Source organism: Scophthalmus maximus, chromosome 9 (assembly GCF_022379125.1).
Source record: "Scophthalmus maximus strain ysfricsl-2021 chromosome 9, ASM2237912v1, whole genome shotgun sequence".
NCBI lineage: Eukaryota > Metazoa > Chordata > Actinopteri > Pleuronectiformes > Scophthalmidae > Scophthalmus > Scophthalmus maximus.
In genome coordinates this window covers 24,350,001-24,365,000 of record NC_061523.1, presented here as the reverse complement: position 1 = coordinate 24,365,000, position 15,000 = coordinate 24,350,001, and the positions used below count along the sequence as shown (strand labels likewise).

The window sequence follows — 15,000 nt, the reverse complement described above, 5'->3', positions numbered from 1 at the left end:
CCCCCCCCCCCTCACACACACACATTTTCCCCCACTTTCTGGTTCAAGTCAACGCAATTCCCAGCAGGAGCAGATGGAGCGCTGCCCGGGGACGAGGAGGAGGAGGAGGAGGAGGCGGCGATGGGAAACACATGTTGGACAGAACATGTTGAGGAGCGGCTGCAGCATCACAACCTCAACAAACTGAGGAATCTGGGATCAGTCGTGTTTGTTCTGGTGTGGTTCCGCTCCCCGTCTCAGTCCACGTCCCCGTCCCCGCCCTGGTTCTGGTCCTGGTCCTGGTCCTAGCCTTGGGGCTGGGTCTGGTCCTGGTCCACAGCAGCGTGGGAAGCAGACCTCACGCTGACGACTCAAATGAAAACACGTGTTCTCTGAGCAGCAGCAGTTTGACTGACAGGTCGTGTTCTGAGCAGCTGACGACTGGTAAATGTCGGTGACGTGTTGGACGATGAACTGTGTCTGATTAATAACAGATCAGATCTGATTCTGTTCGTGAGTCAGTGAGCTGAGGAGCATCAGTTAACGTCAGCTACAAAGCGGCGATGAGGACGATGGAGGAGGACGGAGGAGGAGGATGGAGGAGGATGAGGAGGAGGATGAGGAGGGGAAGATGGAGGAGGAGGATTGAGGAGGACGATGATGATGGAGGACGATGGAAAACGATGGAGGAGGACGGAGGAGGAGGATGGAGGAGGATGAGGAGGAGGATGAGGAGGAGGAAGATGGAGGAGGAGGATTGAGGAGGACGATGGAGGAGGATGAGGAGGACGATGGAGGAGGATGAGGAGGAGGACGAGGGAGGAGGAGGATGGAAGATGGAGGAGGATGAGGACGATGGAGGAGGACGAGGGAGGAGGAAGATGGAGGAGGATGAGGAGGAGGATGAGGAGGAGGAAGATGGAGGAGGAGGATTGAGGAGGACGATGATGATGGAGGACGATGGAAGACGATGAAGGAGGACGATGGAGGACAATGGAGGATGGCGGTGGAGGAGGACAATGGAGGAGGATGGAGGAGGACGATGGAGGAGGATGAGGAGGACGATGGAGGAGGAGGATGGAGGAGGATGGAGGAGGACGAGGGAGGAGGAGGATGGATGAGGAGGATGGAGGAGGAGGATGAGGAGGAGGAGGATGGAGGAGGAGGATGGCGGAGGAGGAGGAGAATGAAGAGGAAGATGGAGGAGGATGGAGGAGGACGATGGAGGAGGAGAATGGAGGATGGCGGAGGATGAGGACGATGGAGGAGGACGAGGGAGGAGGAAGATGGAGGAGGATGGAGGAGGACGAGGGAGGAGGAGGATGGAGGAGGAGGATGGAGGAGGAGGATGAGGAGGAGGAGGATGGAGGAGGAGGAGGAGAATGAGGAGGAAGATGGAGGAGGAGGATGGAGGAGGATGAGGAGGAGGATGATGAGGAGGAGGATGGAGGAGGATGGGGGAGGATGGAGCAGGATGGAGGAGGAGGAGGAGAATGAGGAGGAAGATGGAGGAGGAGGATGGAGGAGGATGAGGAGGAGGATAATGAGGAGGAGGATGGAGGAGGATGGAGGAGGATGGCAGTCAGATCCTCGGCATGATGTTTCCGACCAGAGAACTCAACTTATGAATTTTCAGTGCAGCCTCGTTTCCCATGACCTCATAGATTCCTGAAAGGTGTTCGCTGCCGCAGGGCCGATGGGAAAAGCGATGGTTTTGTGTGTGTGTAAGTGTGTGTGTGTGTGTGTGTAGGTGTCCGTAGAGACAGAGCAGTCTATCTGCTTCCTGTCGACATGTTCAGCTGATCAGCTTCAGGTTTGTCTGAGCGACTGTGACAGAAACAGACAGTGAACGTCTCATTATTACTGTGTGTGTGTGTGTGTGTGTCTGTGTGCGTCTGTGTGTCTGTGTGTGTGTGTGTGTGTGTGTTTGTGTGTGTGTGTGTGCGTCTGTGTGTGTGTGTGTGTGTGTGTGTGTGTGTGTGTGTGTGTGTCTGTGTGTGTCTGTGTGCGTCTGTGTGTCTGTGTGTGTCTGTGTGTGTGTGTGTGTGTGTGTGTGTGTGTGTGTTTGTGTGTGTGTTTGTGTGTGTGTGTGTGTGTGTGTGTGTGTGTGTGTGTGTCTGTGTTTCATGAACCTTGTGGCAAACATCTTTAATTTTGTGAATCTGACATCGACACTTTTTAAACTGTAGATCATTTGTTTCTGCTCCTCAGAGACTTGTCACACAACAAGAAGACCAGGACCAGGACCAGGACCAGGACCAGGACCAGGACCCAGAAAGACTGGATTCTACTGGTCAGGACTAAACTCTATCCTGGTCTCTCCTGAACTCTATCGAAGTGGACTCATCTGGACTCTGTTCCAGTGAGTTCGGAACACGCCACAGACAAGATGGCGGCGGCGGCGGGGAGCTCTCACCCTGGTCGGCCTGCGAGGCCTCGGAGATGTTGACGGCGAGCTGACTGCTGAACGAGTTGACGCCCATCATCCCTGAGTGAGCGGCGGAGCCGGTGAGAGACGGCAGCTGGTTGTGACTGCGGGGGACGCTGTAGAGCGCCTCGGTGAGGTCGGCCGCTCGCTTCAGGATGATCTCCTGCTCAACAGAGAGGAGGGGCCAGGGGGAGGAGTCAGGGAGGAAACAACAGGGATTAGAACAGATCACATGATCCAGCAGACAGAAGTGTTGGTGACAGTGTGTCCAGTCACCTGGTTGTTGTGGGGCATCCCGTACAGAGCCTCCACCAGGTCGGCTGCTCGCTTCAACAGAACCTCCTGAAACATGGAGCGACGCGTTGGGTCAACAGGTCAACAGGTCAACAGGTCAAGAGACAGATCGCTAAGAGGTTCTGTCTATTTAATCTGCTTTCATTTTCTTTAATCTGCCAACTCTCCTGCCTCACTTCACTACAGAAACACAGTTCTCACTTCATCTTATGTCAGAAATCAACCAGCGACACGACGACGTTCACTTGACACAAACAACATCATGATGACATCATGATGACATCATTCCCTCATTGATTATCAACTCGTTCAGATTCATGTGATCAGAAATCTGATAACTACTTGGAGTTCAATTTACTGATTCTGTTTCTCATCAGAGCTGCAACGACCAGCGGCTGATAGTGGATCGATAATGTATTGATAATGGATCGATCGAGGGAGAGAGAAATGATCCACCTACAGAATGGACCAATCAGAGCAGCCGAAAGAGGCGGGGCTCCGTCAGTCTCTATGACGAAAACAGAAACAGAGAAATGGAGGGATGAATGTCTCTCTCTCTCTCGCCCCGGGGCTGTTTTCCCATCAGCCCCTGGGAGAGGAAACGTCCAATCGGAGCAGCAGCAGCTCAGTGTTGCCGCAGCGACGGCTGTTCATAACAATAACACCACTTATGAAATGATGAACAAAAAAAAAGAGGCATGAAGAGGAAAAAACAAAGGGAAGGAAAAGAAAAGGAAGGAAGGAAGGAAAGGAGACAAATAAAAGGAAGTTAATAAAAATAAAAATAAAAAAAGAGGAAGAATCGAAAGCCAAAGGAAGGAAATAAAAAAAAGGAAACAAAGGAAGGAAGAAAATGAAAAGGACGAAATAAATTTACAAGAGAAAAAGATAACACGCACGCACACAGGCACACACGCACACACACACACGCACACACACACACACACACACACACGCACACACGCACACACGCACACACGCACACACGCACACACACACACGCACACACACACACACACACACACACGCACACAGGCACACACGCACACACACACACGCACACACACACACACACGCACACACGCACACACGCACACACGCACACACACGCACACACACACACACACACACACACACACACACGGCGGAGGGAGGCTGGTGAGGAGGATGAAGACGAGTCCCTGAGGAGCAGCAGTGGGGAGGTGGAGGCCTCTGCTGGATCTCCCCGAGGTATTACATCACGGGGGGGGGGGGTGTTAAATTGAGGCTTGAAGATGATGATGATGATGAAGATGGATTTTTAAGCCGATAAGAACATTTCATTGTTAAATGTGATACTTTGACTGTGGACTTTATTAATGTCCATGTTTGTTTATTCATTTTCATCTGATGATACTTGAATGAAAAGATTTAAAGCTCAAGACAAAGTTTGTGTTTTGAGCTTAAAAATTATGACACTTTTTCACTGCAGAAAATCGATATCTGCCTGGAAATATCTGTATCGGTCGACCTCGAGTTTGAAGTGAACATTAGAGATTCAGCTGTGTGTGTGTGTGTGTGTGTGTGTGTGTGTGTGTGTGTGTGTGTGTGTGTGTGTGTGTGTGTGTGTGTATTCAGTATTATTTATAAATGTCTGTTGGAGCTGCAGAGAAACATAACAGTCACTAACCACATTGTTTTCCTCCGAGGCAATCAGAGTGTTTCCTCTGTGCTGCCAACACACACACACACACACACACACACACACACACACACACACACACAGCTGTGTTTCCCACGGCAGACGATGACCCTGGAGCAGACGATCCAACACAGACCGAAACAGAACGATGAGACTTTTCTGAGGACAAGCGACAAGTTGGAGCGACGGAATCGAACCTGCGTCACGTTGACGACGAACCGCCTGTTTGTCTCTTTCATCGAGAATCAGTTTCACGTTCGTGATAAAAATCTCTTGTTGGAGGATTTGATGTTCGACACTAAACAAACTGTGGCTCAATGATGATGTACATATACGTATATATTTATATAGATGTACATATACAGTACATCTATATAAATATATATATATATGATGTATATATATATACATCATATGTACATTATATATGATATATATATATTATACATCATTTATAAATTGTATATATTATATTATATATGTGAAAATATATACATATATATACATATATATGTGTGTGTGTATTTATATATAAACACACAAATTGTTGTTATCAAACCCTAAAGACAAAGACATGATGTCTTGACATTTTACAGTTAAAAAATAAACCTTATTTTAAATAACTACAGAAAATATAAATATAAAAGTTGAATTAAGAAAATAAATGTGATAAATTTTACTGAAAATGAAATGTTGATTTTTGTTTGTATTTATGGTCATTTGGTGAAAACTGGATCTTTAGTGTAAAATAATTTCTTCATTCATGAAAAATAAATGTTTGATTTTGTATGAATGAGGCTGATTTATTGAGTTTTATTAAGTGTTTAAAGATGAAGTCTCAGAACTGAAGGACCAGACAAACATCTGGAAACATCTGGAGAAGAAAATCCTTTCAGACGAGGTGTGTTCGTGTTGATGGACGTGCACAGACGTGGTTTGAACCAGCAGCTGTTGAGCGTCACATTCTGCTACTCAGGTCCTCAGTGTTTCGTTTTCCTGCAGCAGAACGAGTCAGTAAATGCAACACGTTTATGAGCGTTTCTGAGACAAGAAAACTCGATACAGTGAACGCACCACGCTGCATTGCATCACGGTGCGTTCACTCCGCGTGGGAAACAGGACGATCCTGTCGACTTTCAAAGGCTGAATGTGTGTCTGTGTGTGTGTGTGTGTGTGTGTGTGTGTGTGTGTGTGTGTGTTCCTCCTCTGGCTTCATTAATCTCCATTAGAAAACAGAAGTTAGTTAATGTCTCCTTCGCTCGGCTGCAGCAGAGAGACTCCACGAGGCAGCAGCTGCCCGTCACACACACAGACACACACACACATTCTATACAACACACACACTCATGTAAACACGTACATAAGCAGAAACACACACCTGAAGAGTACGGCTAATAGACACAAAAGCCTAAAGCAATTTGTATGTGTGTGTGTGTCTGTGTGTGTGTGTGCGCGTGCGTGTCCTCCTTCTATTTTCATTAGGTCCTGACAGACACAACAGCCTTCTCAAGTTAATGATGCCTCCGAGGCCTCGCTGCTGGAGAGCTGCTGCTCAGTGTGTGTGTGTGTGTGTGTGTGTGTGTGTGTGTGTGTGTGTGTGTGTGTGTATGCACTTGCTATCTCTCTGATGTGTGAGTCAAATCGTCTGCCCACATTCTTTCCCTAAAACCCACAAAGAAGAAGAAGAAGAAGAAGAATGATGTCAAACCATCAGCCAAGGTTAATAAATCTAATATTAACAATATAATACATAATGTTGTAATATTACAGTTTCATAGGAGATAAAGATTTTTAATGACTTATTTTCCATCTGGAAAAATATATTTGTTGAATATGAAATAAATGGATTAGATTCTTTACACTGATGAAATTAGTTTTGACTCCTGATTTGAATTCATGTTTGCTGTGACAGTGTGAATTTCTGCAGGATACTTCCTGTCCACTTCCTGTCCACTTCCTGTCCACTTCCTGCTCTGACTGACTCGCAGACCTCAGATCTCTCAACTTCTCGTTTTCTGTCACAGCAGCTAATTGTCTCCTTGCTGCTGCGCTGAACATCACACACACACACACACACACACACACACACACACACACACACACACACACAAACACACACACACACACAGAGAGAGCCATTGGATTCCTGTCAGGCCGAGTGGCGGCAATCAGTGCAGCGGCACTCTAACGCAGCTGAGAGCTCTGAGACGATCGATACATTAATGACCTCGCTCCTGTATCATCATCATCTCTTATCACTGACCCACACCTCCGATGGGGGGAGGGGGGGAGGGGGGAGGGGGGGGGGGGTACAGCCTAACTCAGAAACGGAGGCGGCTGATTGGATAATGTGCTTTCAGTACATCGGGTTAATGATTGGCCGAGAGATCACAGGTTCCCATTCACCTGGGTCACTACACTCATTTACTGTGTGTGTGTGTGTGTGTGTGTGTGTGTGTGTATTATTTCTCTTTAGAAATAAAACCAGGGCTTCTTTTCGGCAGCGGCTTCAGTTCTACTCAGATTCTCCACATCGATGTAAAAAACCCCACCTGATTTAATTTTAAAACTGAAATATATATAATCAATATATATAATATAGAATAATATATAATATAGACAATAAATATCACAGCTGTTTTGATGTGATCATGTTATTTTATAATCTTTATCAGGCTCTCTTCACGCAGCTGCACCTCCTGCCCTCGTCCGTCTTGCGTCCATCTCTTGACACATTCCTGTTTCTCCCTCCTCCCTCTCCATCTCCTCTCTCTCTCTCTCTCTCCATCCACTGGTTTCTAGGGGCTTAATTACGGGGGCGGCTCGTGGGAGGAGGAGGTGGAGGAGGTGGAGGGTCCGAACCTGGAGGAGAAGCCACCAGACAGATGCTCTAACTATGATAAATCACCTGGAGCACAGCTGGAAGAGGAGGATGAAGATGAAGGATGGAGGAGGAGGAGGAGGATGAAGGAGGAGGAGGATGAAAGAGCAGGAGGGGGAGGAGGAGGAGGAGGAGGAGGAAGACGAAGGAGGAGCAGAAGGAAGAGGAGCAGGATGAAGGAGGAGGAAGATGAAGAGGAGGAGGAGGATGAAGGAGGAGGAGGAGGAAGAGGATGAAGCAGGAGGAGGAAGAAGGAGGAGGAGGAGAATGAAGGAGGAGGAGGAGGATGAAGGAGGAGGAGGAGGAGGAGCAGGATGAAGGAGGAGGAGGATGAAGGAGGGGGAGGAGGAAGGTGGAGGAAGAGGAGCAGGATGGAGGAGGAGGAGGATGAAGGAGGAGGGGGATGAAGGAGGAGGAGGAGGAGGAAGAGGAGCAGGATGAAGGAGGAGCAGGATGAAGGAGGAGGAGGAAGAGGATGAAGGAGGAGGAGGATGAAGCAGGAGGAAGATGAAGGATGGAGGAGGAGGAGGAGGAGGATGAAGGAGGAGCAGGGTGCAGGAGGAGCAGGAGGAAGAGGAGCAGGGTGCAGGAGGATGATGAAGAGGAGGAGGAGGAAGAGGAGCAGGATGGAGGAGGATAAGGATGGAGGAGGAGGAGGATGAAGGAGGATGAAGGAGGAGGAGGAGGAGGAGGAGGAGGATGAAGGAGGAGGAGGATGAAGGAGGAGGAGGAGGATGAAGGAGGAGGAGGATGAAGGAGGAGGAGGAGGAGGAGGAGGAGGATGAAGGAGGAGGAGGAGGAGGAGGAAGGAGGAGGAGGATGAAGGAGGAGGAGGAGGAGGAGGAGGAGGATGAAGGAGGAGGAGGATGAAGGAGGAGGAGGAGGAGGAGGAGGAGGAGGAGGAGGAGGAGAACCTTCAGGTCTGTCTGGTCTAACGATGTTTGAGGTTCATTTTCATTCAGAGGAAACAGATTTAAATTCATCTCATTATTCTCGATGAGCGGAAAATCCTCCTCATTCATGAAGTGGGCAGGAATTAATAATCCCTGAACACTCGGACGCCCCACGAGTCGGGATGAGGGTTAATGATCAGAGCTGAACATGCAACACGCCAAACATATTGAACAGACACCACACGGTTCACAGATCACACAAAAACACTGTCTGCTGCCTTCTGCCTCCAGTCTTTGTGCTAAGCTAGGCTAACAGTTCCCCCCTGCCTCCAGTCTTTGTGCTAAGCTAGGCTAACAGTGTCCCTCTGCCTTGGATCTGTCATGTCAGTCCGGAGCAGTTTTCCACGTCCCACATTAAATCGCTTGTGTTTTTCTCTTCCTGATCTCTGCTCCCACAATCCTCCACCTGACGCCCGACGACGAATCAATCAGCTCCGTGGTCGCTGCGCCCGTCCCGCCCTGAACCCGACGTCCTCCGCAGACGGAGGCTGCAGGTGAAAACTAAAGAGAAGTGACAGGCGGAGTTAACCCGTCGCTGTCGGTCACATGATCCCCGCCGCCAACACGGCGTCCTGTCACCTCGCAGCTCGCTGCTGGTTCTCTTATCAGGTTTTCTTTTGAATAAATAAATATTTAACAGCAGTGGGAGGGGGAGACGAGGGGAGGAGAGGAGGAGAGGAGGAGGTGGAGAGGAGGAGGAGGAGAGGAGGAGGAGGAGAGGAGGTGGAGAGGAGGAGGAGAGGAGGAGGTGGAGAGGAGGAGGAGGAGAGGAGGAGGAGGAGAGGAGGTGGAGAGGAGGAGGAGGAGAGGAGGAGGAGGAGAGGAGGTGGAGAGGAGGAGGAGAGGAGGAGGTGGAGAGGAGGAGGAGGAGAGGAGGAGGAGGAGAGGAGGAGGAGGAGAGGAGGTGGAGAGGAGGAGGTGGAGAGGAGGAGGAGGAGAGGAGGAGGAGGAGAGGAGGTGGAGAGGAGGAGGAGAGGAGGAGGTGGAGAGGAGGAGGTGGAGAGGAGGAGGAGGAGAGGAGGAGAGGAGGTGGAGAGGAGGAGGAGAGGAGGAGGAGGAGAGGAGGAGAGGAGGTGGAGAGGAGGAGGAGAGGAGGAGGAGAGGAGGAGAGGAGGTGGAGAGGAGGAGGAGAGGAGGAGGAGGAGAGGAGGAGAGGAGGTGGAGAGGAGGAGGAGGAGAGGAGGTGGAGAGGAGGTGGAGAGGAGGAGGAGGAGAGGAGGTGGAGAGGAGGAGGAGAGGAGGAGGAGAGGAGGTGGAGAGGAGGAGGAGGAGAGGTGGAGAGGAGGAGGAGGAGAGGAGGTGGAGAGGAGGAGGAGAGGAGGAGGAGGAGAGGAGGAGAGGAGGAGGAGAGGAGGTGGAGAGGAGGAGGAGGAGAGGAGGTGGAGAGGAGGAGGAAGAGAGGAGGTGGAGAGGAGGTGGAGAGGAGGAGGAGAGGAGGAGGTGGAGAGGAGGAGGAGGAGAGGAGGTGGAGAGGAGGAGGAGAGGAGGAGGAGGAGAGGTGGAGAGGAGGAGGAGAGGAGGAAGAGAGGAGGTGGAGAGGAGGAGGTGGAGAGGAGGAGGAGGAGAGGTGGAGAGGAGGTGGAGAGGAGGAGGAGGAGAGGTGGAGAGGAGGAGGAGAGGAGGAGAGGAGGAGGAGAGGAGGAGGAGAGGAGGAGAGGAGGTGGAGAGGAGGAGGAGAGGAGGAAGAGAGGAGGTGGAGAGGAGGAGGTGGAGAGGAGGAGGAGGAGAGGTGGAGAGGAGGAGGAGAGGAGGAGAGGAGGAGGAGAGGAGGAGGTGGAGAGGAGGAGGAGAGGAGGAGGAGAGGTGGAGAGGAGGTGGAGAGGAGGAGGAGAGGAGGTGGAGAGGAGGAGGAGGAGAGGTGGAGAGGAGGAGGAGGAGAGGTGGAGAGGAGGTGGAGAGGAGGAGGAGGAGAGGTGGAGAGGAGGAGGAGAGGAGGAGGAGAGGAGGTGGAGAGGAGGAGGAGGAGAGGTGGAGAGGAGGTGGAGAGGAGGAGGAGGAGAGGTGGAGAGGAGGAGGAGAGGAGGAGGAGAGGAGGTGGAGAGGAGGAGGAGGAGAGGTGGAGAGGAGGAGGAGAGGAGGAGAGGAGGAGGAGAGGAGGAGGAGAGGAGGAGAGGAGGTGGAGAGGAGGAGAGGAGGAGGAGAGGAGGAGGAGAGGAGGAGAGGAGAGGAGGAGGTGGAGAGGAGGAGGAGAGGAGGAGGAGAGGTGGAGAGGAGGAGGAGAGGAGGAGAGGAGGAGGTGGAGAGGAGGAGGAGAGGAGGAGGAGAGGAGGAGAGGAGGAGGAGAGGAGGAGGAGAGGAGGAGAGGAGGTGGAGAGGAGGAGGAGGAGAGGTGGAGAGGAGGAGGAGAGGAGGAGAGGAGGAGGAGAGGAGGAGGAGAGGAGGAGAGGAGGTGGAGAGGAGGAGAGGAGGAGGAGAGGAGGAGGAGAGGAGGAGGTGGAGAGGAGGAGGAGAGGAGGAGGTGGAGAGGAGGAGGAGAGGTGGAGAGGAGGTGAGATGCTCCACTCGGGCTGTAAATCAGACCATCAAAGGGTCCAGACAATGTCGGCTCACTATTAGTATCAATTTACAAATAAACTGCTTTTTCTGTGACTGGATCTCCGATGTCAGATTTTGATAAATGGTTTCAATTTGGCAGCTGCTCTCGAGTGTCAGGAAGCATCTGACGCTCGCCGCCGCCCGCCGCCTCGGAGAATCTGCCTCAGTTAGCCTCGCAGTCAGCCGCCGCCAACGTAATCTCTTCATACTAACCAGAGCACCTGACGTGTGTGTGTGTGTGTGTGTGTGTGTGTGTGCAGGCACATTTCACTACCGATGTGATTCTACACGGATCTTAAAGGAGCAGTCGTGTGTTTTTAAAACTCCATTAACTTCACATCAAACACACTTTTCTTCACCGACTGTTTTTAAAAAAGCTGCTGTTTGTGTGATTTTTTTTCTTCTTCTCTTTTGTTTTGCCGCAGATGAAACTGTAAAACTCACTGAGGCTCAACACACAGACACGAACGAGTGATGAAGAGGACCAGACCGTCCAGTGAAGACAACATGAAGATGTTCAGTTAAAGAAGCAGCGACAAACAAGAAGAAGAGAAGAAGAAGAAGAACAAGAACAAGAAGAAGAGAAGAAGAAGAACAACAAGAAGAACAAGAACAACAACAAGAACAACAAGAAGAACAAGAACAAGAAGAAGAGAAGAAGAACAAGAACAAGAACAAGAACAAGAACAAGAACAAGAACAAGAAGAAGAGTGAAGCAGGTGAACGTGGACGTGAACTGTTGTGGATTCAAATCAGATTTTGTTCCAGTTTCAGTGAGTAAAACGATGATACACACGTGATCAATAAGTTCTGGTCTCCTGCTTTGACCTGACACATCGGTCGTCAGGTCACGCTCGCCCCTCCCTCGCCCCTCGCCCCTCCCTCGCCCCTCGCCCCTCCCTCGCCCCTCGCCCCTCCCTCGCCCCTCGCCGTCCCTCTCCCTCGCCCCTCGCCGCCCCCCTAACCGTCCCCCTAGCAGTCCCTCTCCCTCGCCGTCCCTCTCCCTTGCCCCACGGCGTCCCCCCTCACCGTCCCCCTCGCTGTCCCTCTCCCTCGCCGTCCCTCTCCCTTGCCCCTCGCCGCCCCCCTCACCGTCCCCCTAGCAGTCCCTCTCCCTCGCCGTCCCTCTCCCTTGCCCCTCGCCGCCCCCCTCACCGTCCCCCTAGCAGTCCCTCTCCCTCGCCGTCCCTCTCCCTTGCCCCACGGCGTCCCCCCTCACCGTCCCCCTAGCAGTCCCTCTCCCTCGCCGTCCCTCTCCCTCGCCCCTCGCCGCCCCCCTAACCGTCCCCCTAGCAGTCCCTCTCCCTCGCCGTCCCTCTCCCTCTCCCTCGCCGTCCCTCTCCCTTGCCCCACGGCGTCCCCCCTCACCGTCCCCCTCGCTGTCCCTCTCCCTCGCCGTCCCTCTCCCTTGCCCCTCGCCGCCCCCCTCACCGTCCCCCTAGCAGTCCCTCTCCCTCGCCGTCCCTCTCCCTTGCCCCACGGCGTCCCCCCTCACCGTCCCCCTCGCTGTCCCTCTCCCTCGCCGTCCCTCTCCCTTGCCCCTCGCCGCCCCCCTCACCGTCCCCCTAGCAGTCCCTCTCCCTCGCCGTCCCTCTCCCTCGCCCCTCGCCGCCCCCCCTAACCATCCCCCTAGCAGTCCCTCTCCCTCGCCGTCCCTCTCCCTCGCCCCTCGCAGTCCCTCTCCCTCGCCGTCCCTCTCCCTCGCCCCTCGCCGCCCCCCTAACCATCCCCCTAGCAGTCCCTCTCCCTCGCCGTCCCTCTCCCTCGCCCCTCGCAGTCCCTCTCCCTCGCCGTCCCTCTCCCTCGCCCCTCGCCGCCCCCCTAACCATCCCCCTAGCAGTCCCTCTCCCTCGCCGTCCCTCTCCCTTGCCCCTCGCAGCCACGCTCGCTGTCCCCCTAACCGTCCCCCTAGCAGTCCCCTTCGTCGCTCCCCTCACCGTCGCCGTCTCCCTCCCTCGCCCCTTGCCGTCCCCCTCCCTCGCCATCCCCCTCCCTCGCCCCTCGCCCCTCGCCGTCCCCCTCCCTCGCCGTCGCCATCCTCCTCCCTCGCCCCTCGCCGTCCCCCTCCCTCGCCCCTCACCGTCGCCGTCCCCCTCCCTCGCCGTCGCCATCCTCCTCCCTCGCCCCTCGCCGTCCCCCTCGCCAGCGGAGGGGAAACAAAATGCAGCGAGAGCAGCAGCAGAAGGATTTGCAGCCATAAACAGCTGTTCCCTGTTTGAAGGCTCGGGAACAGTCTGCCCGTCTGGCAGCGAGGACGACCGCTGGTGCCAAGAGCCGCCGAGGCCCGACCGGCAAATCCAATCAGGCGACTTCGCCGCTTTTAACGACGCGAGCGGCCCGGAGCTGCGGCGGTGCAGGTGGTCTTCAGCAGCCTCGCAGGGACAAACAGACACTTACACTTTCAACCAGACTTTAATGAGGCCGTAAAAAACGGATTAAACACCGACTGCTGCATTCTGGGTAAACACAAACTCTCCCGGCCTTGAACCTGACCCCCTGATCCACTGACCTTAGGTAACCTCTCGGGGTCCCCGGGGTGGCGAGGGATGACCTTCTGTAACCTCTGGAAGCCGTAGTCGATGGTCGGCTCGTTCAGGGCTGCGGGACGAGAGAAAATAAAACTCATGAAAATCAAAATACAATAAAATAAATCCTTTATTTTGAAACTTTAAATATTAAATGTTTCTGCTGAAGCTGGCAGAGACGATGATGTGAATCAATCTGCAGCGAAAAACTGAAAAGATTTTAAAAAACATAATATTTGATATAAAACCGGTGTGAGTCTCTCAGTGTGTTGACGTCACAGCAGCTCCAGTCGTCTTCGTCTACGTGAGCGGTGAACAATGTGAACAATGTGAACAATGTGAACAATGTGAAGAATGTGAAGAATGTGAAGAATGACGGACTAACTCCTCCTCGGTACAGCAGGTGGCGCTCTGCCAACGCTCAACTGGTCAGAATAAGAGTTTTCTTCCGGTTGAACTTTTGTCAAAATCAAAGCGGAGGAGAACGTGGACGACTGTTCAGTGTTGCACATCTCGTACGTTCTCTACGCCCCAGTGATGTTACGTTGTCGTGACGACGTCCTCGGGTTTAAAGGTGAAGTTCGTGTTGTTGTTGTTGTTGTTTTTGGCGCTGTTTCTTCCTGTGAGTGGGGCGGGGCAGTTAGAAGCTACGGAGCATGTGCTGACCCCGGTTACTGAAGGACTTATCTAGTTCTGTTAACCTGAATATAGAGAGAGAGAGAGACAGTATCAGTTAATCTCTCTCTCTCATTTCCTGCTCTTTATGAGGTGAGACCTCACACTCTTCCTCCTCCTCTTCCAACCTCCGTCCACGAGCCTTTCTTTTCTTTTCACCTCCTCCTCCTCCTCTGCTTCCTCGTCCTCCTTTTCCTCCTCCTCCTCCTCTTCCTCCTCCTCTTCCTCTTCCTCATCTTCCTCCTCCTCTTCCTCCTCCTCTTCCTCCTCTTCCTCCTGCTCCTCCTCCTCCTCTTCCTCCTCCTCCTCCTCCTCCTCTTCCTCCTCCTCTTCCTCTTCCTCCTCTTCCTCCTCCTCCTCCTCCTCTTCCTCCTCCTGCTCCTCTTCCTCCTCCTCTTCCTCCTCGTCCTCCTCCTCCTCTTCCTCCTCCTCCTCTTCCTCCTCCTCCTCCTCCTCTTCCTCCTCCTCTTCCTCCTCTTCCTCCTGCTCCTCCTCCTCCTCATCTTCCTCCTTCTCCTCCTCCTCTTCCTCCTCGTCCTCGTCCTCCTCTTCCTCCTCCTCTTCCTTTTCCTCCGCCTCTTCCTCATCTTCCTCCTCCTCTTCCTCCTCCTCTTCCTCCTCGTCCTCCTCCTCCTCTTCCTCCTCCTCCTCCTCCTCCTCTCCCTCTCCCCAGCAGGAGAAACCCCCGGAAGCGAGTTCAGGGAGACACTTCTCACATAATCAAGCCCATTAATCATAAAAACGCTGTCAAATTTGACTTTGGGGACAATTTGTCAGCCGGTCTCTTCCACCCGGCTCTTGTGGCGGCGCCTCTTGTTTCCTTTAAGGATGATTGACAGACCAAATGCCGCTGAGTAGAATAGCTAGTTTGCGCTAATATGCATAACCGCGGGTTTCATGAATAAGAATAAGGCGGCGGTGCGGCGGTGCAAGCGGGGTCTCCTTCAAAGGGCCCAGCCGCCGTTTGTCGCCGGGGCTCCGAATAGATGTTATTACCATTATAACAATATTTGTTTTCTTCCCGGGGAGCGGGCGAGCCGAGCCGCTAA

At 52.9% G+C, this 15,000-nt stretch overlaps 1 protein-coding gene across 2 annotated transcripts in view; it reads right to left on the bottom strand.

Moving 5' to 3' along the window:
• The window catches only part of LOC118319232 (transcription factor COE3-like), an 87,282-nt gene that overhangs the window by 3,909 nt on the left and 68,373 nt on the right, over window positions 1-15,000 (bottom strand). For both annotated transcript variants that reach the window (XM_047334383.1, XM_035649461.2), the window contains 3 exons: window positions 13,261-13,349; window positions 2,684-2,749; window positions 2,396-2,570 (listed from right to left, as the gene is read on the bottom strand). In XM_047334383.1, the coding sequence (XP_047190339.1) occupies window positions 2,396-2,570; window positions 2,684-2,749; window positions 13,261-13,349 (330 nt within the window). The remainder of the gene's footprint in view (window positions 1-2,395; window positions 2,571-2,683; window positions 2,750-13,260; window positions 13,350-15,000) is intronic.